Source organism: Leguminivora glycinivorella, chromosome 15 (genome assembly GCF_023078275.1).
Source record: "Leguminivora glycinivorella isolate SPB_JAAS2020 chromosome 15, LegGlyc_1.1, whole genome shotgun sequence".
Taxonomy (NCBI): domain Eukaryota; kingdom Metazoa; phylum Arthropoda; class Insecta; order Lepidoptera; family Tortricidae; genus Leguminivora; species Leguminivora glycinivorella.
Window position 1 is genome coordinate 6,877,064 of NC_062985.1, and position 12,701 is coordinate 6,889,764.

Sequence of the window (12,701 nt, forward strand, 5' to 3'; positions counted from 1 at the left end):
CGTTCCTAGCACACAGTCTAAGCTCGTGTAGGTGAACGCGTAGTATGCTTGTATGAGTGAAATATGACAGGTCGACTGTTCGCGTTTTTGACAGGCGGTAACTGTGAGGTAAACGAGAGAGGCCGGGCGTAGGCTTGTGCCGTTTCGTTCGTTGATCGGAGCGCTCCGACCTCGTTCAATCGCTCCCATGAACTAGTTCGCTCTTTTAGGTCTTTTGCTCATTTAGTTCAGCCAGACCAGCGATCACTGCGGTCGGAAAGATCAGAACGAATGGGACCGAATAGTGTCAAAATTATACGAATAGTCCACAGATAGTAACATTCCGGGCCGAAAGGTTGTAAGTAACCGAAGTTTAATATGAAAACTTGAGTTTTTTTGTTGCTCTGCTAAGTAGCTTTCGCTCTCGGTCGGCGCAGTCAGCACACGCTCGTTCTCGATCCAAACCGCTCGCGCTCGCCGATCCTATACTGAACTAAATGAGCAAAGACCGATTCTCAGAGCACGGAAAGATTCAGTTCATTTCGGTCATTGATGGGATTTTATTCCTAACAGTTCATAGTTCGTGAACGACACAAGCCTAGCCGGGCGGCACTTACAGGGAGCGGAAGTGGCCATACTGTACGATAGTACTCTTTATTATACTGTGCTATCTATCGGTCTTATTAAGAGATCGATCTAACTGATTATTTATTTCCTTAAGGCCCATTTAGATGGTACGAGTTTCTCGCCCGTCTTGGTCGAGAAACTCGTATGACATTATCGTATGCGATAATCGCCTGGCGAGTATCGTACGAAAACGTTTACATTCGTGCGAGAAATAAAAACTCGCATACGAGTATCGTATGCGAGACTCGCCAGGCGATTATCGCCAGGCGAAATAGTTTAGACGGAGAGTAGAATTTTCGGGAGATATTTCCATAACATTTCTCGACTCGTCTAAACCGGTTCTCGTATGACATTTTTTCTCGAACGTGCGATTATCGCACGAATCGGAGCGAACCGATTTTCATACGAGTTTTGCCTGTCAACTTGCGTGCTTAGTTGCTAATTAATTAATTATAAACACATATAATTATATGCTTTTTTTATAATATGGGGTAAATTTACCTTGGATTTATTTGACTTTAAGTTGAATAGTACCCAATAATATTAAAAACATTATAAATGATTTATGACGGTCTCAATAATATACAATAGGGAAAATAATTAATTCGACCGTGGCGTTACCTAGCAAATAAAATCTTAGTTGCGATGAGGTTTAAGATATTATTGAACATATAACTTAGATAACATTTTAAATGATAGTAAGCATTTTGCCCCATAGGTATTAACTCTATAATATTAATAAGCCGAATTCATTTTTGGTTTTAGCAGTTACTGAGAGGTACTTAGCTATAAATATAAAAACACCATGTGTGTTTTACATGATTTCTACTGAATTCATTTCGACTGAGTAGCGTATAAACTCGTATACGATTCTCGCATATGAGTTTTGTTTACACGGAGACATACAAATATCAAAGGCGAGGCGATTATCGCCCCCTCTCGTGCGATATCGTACGCATAGTTTACATGGATCGATATTTTTTCTCGTACTTCGATAATCGTACGTTCGAGGCGAGAAACTCGTACCATCTAAATGGGGCTTTATGGTTAGGGTTCATCTTCCTGCGACTGATCTGCCGGGCGCTGGTGGAGCCGCGCGCGTGGGGGCTGGTGGCGGCGGCGCCGTCGCCGCACGCGCAGCGCTCGCTGGTGATGGTGGCCAAGTGTCTGCAGAACCTGGCCAATCTCGTCGAATTCGGGGCTAAGGTTAGTCCCTGTTCGTCTTCATATTTCTATAGCAGAACGGTTTGAGCCACGTGTTGGGGCCATTAGTCAACCCTAGTCCTTTTGCCGTAAGGTTGTAATGCTTGGGCGTGGTTTGCGGTGGTCGTGGGTCCATCATCGCACGCACAGCACATTCCTATTGATGTAACTGTCATCGTCAACCTTTTCTGTTGGAGCCTTGCAATGGGGACTGTGGTAGCAGCGCAACGCTCGCTCGTGATGGTCGCCAATCGCGTAACTTTCAATATAAATATGAATTTGTGCACTGTCGAGTTCATAAACCTTATTGCGGTGAAAAAATAAACACATATTTATGAACTCGACTGTACTATCGTTTCAATGGAGATTGGAGTCCTAACTGTGCACTGTCAAGGAAAACTGGTCCGTGGTAGTGCAACATTGACTAGTTTATTCAAAATATAACTCGCTCAAATATAATAACCTAACCACAAAATTAAAATTTTGAAAAAACCCCCGACCCGACATAGTGGACCGATTTTCATGAAACATGGCTAAGAACACTCCCGACTAACTCAGCTTTCAAAAAAATAAAACTAAATCTAAATCGGTTCATCCGTTCGGGAGCTACGATGCCACAGACAGACACACACACAGACAGACAGACAATCAGACAGACAGACAGACAGACAGACAGACACGTCAAACTTATAACACCCCTTCGTTTTTGCGTCGGGCGTTAAAAATTGATACTTATAATTATTTAATGTAATACAACTGGGTTTCACAGGAACCTTACATGGAGGTAGTGAATCCGTTCATATTGAAGAACAAGGAGCGTATGGTCGTGTTCCTCGACCAGCTGAGCAACATGCAGGAGCCCGGAAACGCGCCGCCCAACTCTAACAACAATCTTGACATTGGTAAGTAGTATGAAGTTATCTTGTTCTGACCAGTTTACAGAACACACACATTTTATTATTGTGCTTGCGCCACAATAAAAAAAAAATCAGCGGAAGCAACTTTCCCAATGGGTTTACCTTTCTTTCAAGACGTGCATTTACCTCAATCCAGTCACAGAATATATAATAGTACAAGTACAGAAGGCTCAGTAGGCTCACTGCTTTCATGTTCACGAAATGCTGCCTTTCATAATTCTTACCTAAATTAACAAACAGACCTCATGCGAGCAGTCGACATTATATATCGCGCCCCGCGAAGGAATGGGCCGCGAATGCACTGCCGCCGGCATGTACTTGTAGCTCGGCAATCGCGGAGAGAACCGCCCCTGATTCAGCTTGAAATATAGCTATTTAGGGACTCTGATGTTGTTTTCTAACTATAAATCTCTCATCTCTCTCCCACCAGCTAAAGAGCTAGCCACACTGCACCACATCTGCGTGTCGCATCTCGCGGAGCTACAGACGCTAGCCAAGACGCAGCCCGCCATCAGGAAACTCGTCACCGTCACCGAAATGCTCACCAAACACAAGCACAAGTACTTGGAGATGATCAGATAGGACGCGTCACGTGACACAGGTAAGACGTAAACTGGGGTCTTTATCAATTCGCATAATTTAATACTCCTAATATGATTTGACGTAACGTATATTAAGTACGCATAACTTTAAAAACGCATATCATTATTTCGCATAATCTTAATCCGCATAATGTAATTTGTTATAACGATAATTTGGGATAAATCTAAAAGGCGTAACGTTAATTAGCATCATTATGAAATTGTATAAATATGCGATAGCAGTTTGTTTCTGTATGTGTCACCCACATAAGTGCACCAAGATTGTGTCCCATCGAAGAACCTCAGTTTAATTAATTCCAAACAAACGCGGCCACCGTAGGAGATCAGGGCAACCTATCTAATTTGCTTGTACTTTAGAATTAGGTACCTAATTCATTTTAGGACAATTGAAGTTATAGGTAGTTAATAATGTTATGTAAATTTAAATTATGCAAAGTCATTGTTATGCACAATAAGTATTATGCTTTTTAGGGTTCCGTACCTCAAAAAGGAAAAACGGAACCCTTATAGGATCACTCGCGTCTCGGTCTGTCCGTCTGTCACAGCCAATTCTCTCCGAAACTACCGAACCGATTAACTTGAAATTTGACACACAAATGTAAGTAAACCTGTGACCCAAAGACGGACATGTAATTTAAATTAAGAAAATTCAATTATAGGGGCCACTTTTGGGGGGTAAAAGTGAAAATTAAAAATCAAAGTTTCTATATTGTATTACATATCAAATGAAAGAGCTTTTTATAAGTATTTCAACAATTTTTTTTTAAATAATTTTTAGTAAAGTAATTTTCAAGTAATTTAAGAAAATAGGCAAAAAATATAAAAAAAAACAAAAACAATGTTACTTTTAATTTCAGGGTAAATACTACAAGGCCGAAGAAGCACACGGCACCTCCGGAGAGACTAAACCGACTAAAAGAGTTAGTCGCACAGCAGCGTAGTCATTAGGTTAGCGTTTAGTTTGCGAGTCTGCATCCAGTTACGTTCGTGCGTTCTCGTGCATTTCTCGTGCCAAACTTTTGTAATCATATTTATTATCAATTCTGGTGCCTACTTCATAAAACGACTAGCCTTGTAAAGCGTTTGAGATTATATGACATGACGCATTACGGCTGGTTTTAGTGTTACGCGGCCGACCGCGCGGAGCGATCCGCACTGGACTAATATGTGTTAATTTCAGGGAGCGTTTTAGAGTGGCGCGGACGACAATAACAACTTCCGCGTGACACTAAAACCAGCCTAATTGTTGTATTATGAAATAGGCACCGGAGTGCGTAATTGTTTAGCTGATATGATTAGTTTAAGCTAGCCAGGCGAAACAGTTGAACGTAGGCACAGTAGCCTAAATACAAGGCTCAGAAGTTAGCATTCTTCAAATTGGTTAAGAATATTGAGCGACATTTTGATACTCAAAGTTATGCAATACATATAAGGTTATTTCTTGCACGTGCTTGCCACGGTATTTGTGCTTATAGTTTACAGTATGAACATATAATTGTAAAATTTTATACTTAATTAGCAACATTGCTCATGCGTAACTAGCCCATTTTCACTAAGTTCACCATTCATCATTGATAAAAAATACATTGGTATAAATTTTAAATCAGATGAAAGAAATATAGTTGATTTCGTTTTATGTTTATATCGATCTAAAACAAAAGAAAAGTAACTCTGGCCCAATAGAAAATGGGTTGCATTACATTGAAGTTATCACTTATCAGTATTAGGGTCGGTTGCCCCATATCGTCCGTAACCGAATTTAGAGTCCGCGATTTGTTTTGTATGGGAATTTGCATATGCTTCTGCTGCGTGGACAGTGTGGACACATCAACGTGTCTCCTGTGGTTGAAGCAACTGACCCTTAGGGTTAGGACCGTGGGTTTTAGGTTAAAAAGGGGTGTATTTTACTGTTATCTTAATCAAATCACATAACTTTGAGTATTTAAAACGTTGTTTCATAGCGCGATGAATAGTTTCGACTTGTTTGCAAACGAATGCTCTCTAGTATTTAACGCGTATTTATTGGTAGCCGCGTATTGTATTGTTGTAGTTAAGTTCAATAATCTTATTAATGTTTAACAGCGGTAAATGTACTTGTGTTATTGAATTAAGAATTTCTTGACAAACAAAGTCTCTCGTCCTTATATAATTCTCTTTAGTAAGAACAGACTTCGTTCGGTAAGAACTGTCAGGTTGTTCTAAAACACTTACGGCCCATCCACGACATTGGTCTAAGCGCGACAGCGGTGAGCGGCAGCCATACGTGCGAATGAAAAGCCCCATCGCCGTGTCTCGCTCCAATGTATGGCCGCCGCTCACCGCTGTCGCGCTTAGCCCAATGTCGTGGGTGAGTCGTTAGAAGTGTTTATAAACGAAGTCAACACCAGCAGGTGGATTAACTAAGAAAGTCTCAAATAGAGGGGTCAGAAAAAACATCGCTCATAATTTTAGAAAACTGCAACATACTATGAAAACTGCCTTATATGCAAATTACATGTGTAAAGATCTCAATGCGGTAACACAAGTATAATATTGGTAGTAAAGATGAACAATCGAATTATATTAATTTTATAGTTATAACAAATTATATTGGAATTGCTTTAAAATAATTTACATAATACACATATTAATTTTATTTTGTCAATACTCCTTAAAATAATCTTTTATATTGTACGAATATTTACTTTTAGACGTTTATACACGAGTATTATCCTAATATTCATCATAGTTGTTAAGTACAATTATTATTGTGTCGCGGCGGTGGCGTTGGCAATATCGAATAAATACATTTTATTTGCTCAAATATCAACATTATCAGAATACAAAATAAAATCAAAAGTGTTGGAAACCCTTTTAAATCGATCATCAAACTTGATTGATACCCCATTATTGAAGTGTCTTTCCACACATATCGTCGCGGAATAGCTGATAAAAAAAACATTTATGACCAAATAATAAAAGTTCGAGCAATAGCCGAGGACGAGACGCGTCTTACAGTTACACTCTGAAGCTAGGAACATACTACGCGGACGTCCGTGTTAAATCGACCGCGGACGGGAATCTGGACAATGAAATTACATATAACCGTGCAAACTATCGGTCGACGGACGTGGACGTGGCCTTGAGCGCATGGACGTCCGATCGAAATCTGACTCGCTGGATGTTTTGTTCCGTGCACACTGATCGGTCGCGGTCGCGGTCGATTTACGACGGACGTCCGCGTAGTATGTTCCTAGCTTTATTCTGTATTTTTTACTTTTGTCTATTTCATGTCTATATGCGTGGATACCCTAATAAAGGCTTAAGCTAGGAACACACTACGCGGACGTCCGTCGTAAATCGACCGCGGACGGGAATCTGGACAATGGAAATACACATAACCGTGCAAACTATCGGTCGACGGACGCGAACGTGGCCTTGAGCGCACGGACGTCCGATCGAAATCTGGCTCTCTGGATGTTTTGTTCCGTGCACACTGATAGGTCGCGGTCGCGGTCGTTTTACGACGGACGTCCGCGTAGTATGTTCCTAGCTTTATTACTTCTCTGATCTCCAGCTGGGCGATCCAAATTGACGAACGATTAATGTCTCATTTGAATATGTGCTGACAAATAAATCCCCTTTTCAACTGCAACGCGGCCGCCGCAATCGCCGGGCATTTAGATATAGAATATTGATTTAGTATTATAAAACGTGCTACACCAACTAATGAAAACTGATTGATTTTATCGGATAAAGATAATTCTGTAATTTTGATATGATTTTGCATTCCAAAGTTTTTAAATAGACAAAGACATTTCTTTATTTAGTGGAAATATATAATGTTGAATCCGAAAAAAGAGTAATAACATACTAAAACGTTTTAAAATCGACTTCCTTATTTTAGTAGTTGGTGTTTCACGTTATAACATTCGACCATCACGCATAAACACCAAAAATGTTTAAAAAGTATGATTGTGGTTTGTGATAGAGAAGTGTGGTGTTACATAGTTAATATGTATTCAAACGTGAAGTGAACTGCACTGACACAGCACCTAGTCTAATGACAAATTGTCTACGAATCGAATGTAACGATTTTCTGTCTCTGTGATAATATTCATCACTTTAATTTCATCTCAATTTGCACTCTGTGATTTCTAAGTATTTGATCAGCTTTATTTGATGTTGTAGGTACCTACTGCCTACTTTTTCGTAATTTTTGTTGGCTGGCTGAAGATATGTATAAGAGGATTCTAAACGGGCCATATTTTACTGCAATATCTGTTCCTCTCTTACTCACTTGTTAGAGAAATATACCAATAGTTGCATATTGCAATGAAAATATCGCCTGTTTAGTAGCCCCAATAAGAACAGTCCTAATACATATGAATATTTCTCATGTGTCACACGTGAGGCGTGGACAAATGGGAATCCACCATTTGTTCCCTTAATGTCTTCCCTTTGCTGGCAAGGATTCATTCCGAATGGCTCAAATATTATACAGACTTAAAATGCATTTCTAGTGCCATAATATTGTGTACTTATTTATTATAACTAAATTAACTAATGGCTGTTATTGCGACTACACGATTTAACATTCTACAAGCATTTTTCCTCATAAGATCACCATATTGCTAACGAATAAAGTATTGACATTCTAGCGCTAAGTTTGCGCTAAAACGTAAAAAATATTTCTACCGCATCTTATTGACAGCTAAAAGTGGTACTAGCCAGAGAATAACTGAGTAAGGAGAGGTATGCTCTGAACAAATTATCTACTGACAGTACCTACTAAAAAGTTACCCCATAAGTAATAATGTTCGATGTTAGAAAAGACAACACATCGGCCTGAGCATACCAACCTTAATTCTACTGGCATTTTTTCTTACAATATTGTAAAATAGTTTTCCCCTCACTAGCTCGGAAACACGTGTTTTTGTCCTTTAATACCAGCGGGTAAAAACGCATTTTATCCACTAGTGGGTAAAGTAATTTGACCATGAATAAAGACAAAATAACCGCTTTAAAATTGACAAAAGTAGGTGAATCTAGTAATAAAGATGATTTACCACCTGTGGAACTACTGGAAGCAGTGATAAACGCATTTTTTGCGTTGTAGTTTCCTCGCTATAGTGAGGGGAAAAGTTTTGTGTTACACTCGGGTGCAAATGTATTTTACTTCTCGTGTGTTAAAAAACTCGCAAGTTCAGGATTCTATTCTCGAACCACTCGCTTCGCTCGTGGTTCAACTATAGAATCCTTTCGCTTGCTCGTTTTTCAATTCCACACTCGGCGTTAAAATACAACTTTGCCCCCTTGTATAACAAATAACTATTATTGCAAGGCAGTGGCGTCTGCTTAGAATTACAATTTAGAACATTGAAGTGTCCTTTGTGAATAGACTCCTCTAGAACTGAATATAGTGTCAGTAAACAAAAAATGTCGCAATTGTTGCTTAACTGTTAGGCAGTAGAGTTGGCGCTTTAGTCCGGCCGGCCAAACATTTCAGTGAGAAATAAGCCTATGGCTGTTGTGAATAAAAATTCTGGGCCTAACCTTCCTTGGTAGGTACCTAATGCTGTGTAGATAAAAGAAATGACATTCTTGAAAAGCTAACTTATACAGACATAAGAAGTTGATTAATCAGAAAGATTCAATTTCAAGTTTACCAAGAATATTGTGGGACTGAGATAAATCAAATACATATTCATAATTTACTAATTTGTTTGGCCGGTCAGATTCTACCGGCTTGGCTTAAGGTTAGAAACATTCGAGTGTTGATGCGATTTTAGAAATTGTTGTAGATTGCAGAATTTCAAGATTTTTTTGTACTTTCCCATATATAGGTATATACATATAACTCTGACACAAATTCATGGTTCAACTTTGGCAGCTCAACTAGCTGTACAGCGCCACATATTTATCTATAGTACAATTCGTAAGCACTTGTGTGTACACACACATCCCTACAGGGATAATCTGAAATTTCTTGAAAACTTGGTATCTAGAGTGTACAGCGATTTCTAAAAATGCTCGTTGAGTAGTGTGGATCAATGCATCGAAGTTGTGACGGTTCCGTTGTTGTGTAGCGATAGGTTGTAGCTCTAGTGGTGTGTCGTCGCTGTATTTAAGTGTTATCTAGCTTACGATAGACGATGTCTAGACTGAATTACGCTCCAATTAATTAGACGTGTTAGTGCACTTAGATTTTCCACGAAAAGTGATAAAAATGCAATATTCGGCCCATTTGATAGTTTTTTATACTAAAATTCAGAGGTTATTACCTTTACTGTTAACATTTGGAAGCATTTTTAAATAAGCACTCATGGTTATTTTAATGTTAGGACTTAATGGTTAATTTAACAAGGAATTGTGGTTTTTCGTAAAGATGGGGCTTCGGTTTGCGGGCTCGGTTCATGAGACATTCTACATCCTGTACTATGAACATTAGTCAGTCATACTTGTAAGTTTAATGAAATGAAAGTAGCAATTAGACTAGTACACAAGACAACATTCAAGTATGTTTTTTTTAAGGAATAGTTGGTATTTTTTATACATTCAACATTGATTGGCATGATTACTGTGTGAATTGAATATGGAAGTCAGAGGACCTACCACACAAACTAAAGTTCTCAATTGAAATATCTTGCTTCATTGCTCCAATTAACGCATAATCAAAAAATGTCCACAATTTGCGAACTTAGTTTTTTGTGGAAACATTGAAAATGATGTCCTATCAACTTTGAGTGTGGTCATATATGTATGTTGAGAAATATAATGATGTTATTTTTTTTGATATTCAATGGATAAAATTACATGCTTCATATGAATGCACCTTTAAACTTAACAAGCATTGAATAATTAACACTAAACATTAATTATTTTAGAGTAGCCATTAAATTACTTCACTTGTTAAAATATCTGCATAAAAACTCGGCTATTCTAATTAAATCATACTTATATTGTCACCATAATGCTAAGAATGCAAGTCTGTAACAATTTGTACTGATTTTAGATTTTGTGACTATTTTCTATCCCTTAGTGTATTGTATACTGTTTTCCATCAAATTTTTATGTGCTAGAAATCAAGTCTCATTAAAATTTAACTATGAATATATAAATGGTGTTTTATTTCTTAATTTGCTACAACATAATGACATATTAACTAGGGATGTACCGACTAGTCGCCGACTAGTCGGGAAAGCCGACTATCCGGCCATATTTGTAGTCGGCGATTAGTCGGCGACTAGTCGGCGAAAAAGGCCGATTAGTCGGCACATTATAAGTGATAGAAAAACAGTACAAACATAAATTAACAGCTGATATTGTTGTATTATGAACCTATTTGTTATGTTCAGGGAGCGTATTTTTCATGCCGATGACATTAATCTGACGTCACGCTCCGCATAGGGTGATCCCAAATAGTTTTATTGTAAATTATTAATCATTATTAGGGAGCGTACAAGCCAAACCGTTTGTTAAAAATGGAAATTGTATATCAATATTCTCATTGACCTTTGAACCTTTAAAAAATAATGAAAAGCGCCAACAAACGACCAATGTAATTCAAAAATTTTGATAAATTACTCGAAAATTATGTTCTGGCCGACTAGCCGACTAGTCGGCCGACTAATCGGCCACCCAAGCGCCGACTAGTCGGTAGTCGGCCTAGTCGGCCAAATCAATAGTCGGTACATCCCTAATATTAACCTCTAGCAACTCTTCATACTGATTGTTGACTGTTGAAGAAGGAGAATAAACGGGGCTGAATTTCTTATGTTCGAAAATCAAATGAAACAAAACAAAAGCAACTCAAATCAATTTAACTCAGATTCAAATTTAATAGGCTAGTTTACTTTAAATCTTTCGTTTTGGTGGTGGTTGTGTTGTGTTGTATTTATTTGCACTTTTAGTTTACTTTAAATCTTTCTTTTTGACTTATTAAATAGAAATTATGTTTAAAAATAACTACTGTCCATATTTTTCTTCCAATTATGTGGTGCTTTATTTCGTGCACTGCATAAAATATTTTAATTTAAGTATAGGAAACTAGCCTATTGGAGGTCTGCTGGGAAATGGTCCGGAAATGATGATAATGAATTCTGATCAGTGTTAAAAAACACATAATAAAAATCAGCCTTGACAATCTAAGGAAAATTAGTGTAATTTTTTAATTATGTGGCTGAAGTACATGTGGTTCATCATTAAGGAAATTAGGTTTGGGGCCCGTTTCTCGATAGGTACAACCCTTGTATTACAAGTGTGTTTCCATGACAACCCATTCGATTTGACAGTTCGCGCACTTGTAATAAAAGGCTTGTACCTTTCGAGAAACGGGCCACTGGTGGCTCTGGGCACTTTGACACTCTTCTGAAGATTCTTTCCACCTATTAGGAGTACTAGGTCCGGTCTCATGTCTCCTTTGCTTTTTTTTTTCAATTTCCCCTTCAGGCTTGCTATAAAAATGAGTATCAATTTAAGAAATTGCAGTTAATATAAAAATAATTGTTTATTAATAGAAGTTTATTACATTTATATCACTTAAGTTAGAAAGAGTATTGAAAATGCCATAACTAAGCAACAAACTGCTATGTAGGGTGATTTGCGTTCACCAATTCTAGCACACTTCCAAAATGTTCCAAGTAACCTGCAAAGAAACACTTAATAAGTAAAGAAACGAGTAGGTATTTAAATATGCCATGTTAAGTCTAACTAAGCACTCACCCAGTTTTATTACGGTCCATAATACTTGGGAAGAACGATCTCAAGTATGCACATGTGCATATAAGAAGTAATATGACTGATAGCAAGCTTTGAAAATTAAATATCGCACTCTGAAACAGTAATTAAGTTGAATTAGTTCAATATGCTGAATAGCATTCGGCATTTCAAGATGTAAAATTGATTGACAAAGTAAGAATGAGCATTCTTACCATGGTGGCGGTTTTTTTTCTTGGAGGTAATTAAAATAAAAGGACTGCTTGATTAAATGAACTTGTAACTCATTTATTTTTTAGAAAAACATAAATATTCCTTTCCGTAAAATGATACATTTCATATCACATATCATTTTGACATAACTATGACATTTGACAATACAATGCAACGCGAACATCATGCGCGTCGCTGTTACATTCAAGTTATAAGTAAAACAGACAGTGACGTGTAATTTGAAGTTTTTACTTGTGCCTAGGACAGCGCAAAGTCATCTATGAGGTCTACTAATTTTAAAATTAAATCATTAAAAATGAAAATCTTCATAATAAATAGTAGTGATTAATTATATTAAGATTATTCATGAAACAATATGAAAGTTAATGTGAATTTCAAGTTTCCAAACTATTGATATGCGTGCTCTCTTTCACTCATACTTGTTTTTTTTTTTAAATTCCGC

General features: G+C 37.6%; 2 protein-coding genes across 2 annotated transcripts in view; one reads left to right on the forward strand and one right to left on the reverse strand.

Moving 5' to 3' along the window:
* The window catches only part of LOC125233802 (ras GTPase-activating protein 1), a 28,221-nt gene extending 21,763 nt beyond the window's left edge, over positions 1–6,458 (forward strand). Inside the window, exons 17-20 of the mRNA XM_048139916.1 lie at positions 1,658–1,812; positions 2,579–2,711; positions 3,157–3,327; positions 4,186–6,458. Coding sequence (XP_047995873.1) covers positions 1,658–1,812; positions 2,579–2,711; positions 3,157–3,308 — 440 coding nt within the window. The 3' untranslated portion in view covers positions 3,309–3,327; positions 4,186–6,458. The remainder of the gene's footprint in view (positions 1–1,657; positions 1,813–2,578; positions 2,712–3,156; positions 3,328–4,185) is intronic.
* A 5,339-nt stretch (positions 6,459–11,797) lies between these two features.
* On the reverse strand, positions 11,798–12,399 carry LOC125233877 (protein kish-A). The gene is made up of 3 exons (XM_048140028.1): positions 12,241–12,399; positions 12,032–12,141; positions 11,798–11,954 (listed from the first exon to the last, which is right to left on the reverse strand). Exons 1-3 carry the CDS (start codon positions 12,241–12,243, stop codon positions 11,849–11,851), a joined length of 219 nt encoding a protein of 72 aa, XP_047995985.1. The 5' UTR covers positions 12,244–12,399; the 3' UTR covers positions 11,798–11,848.
* Positions 12,400–12,701: the final 302 nt, after the last annotated feature.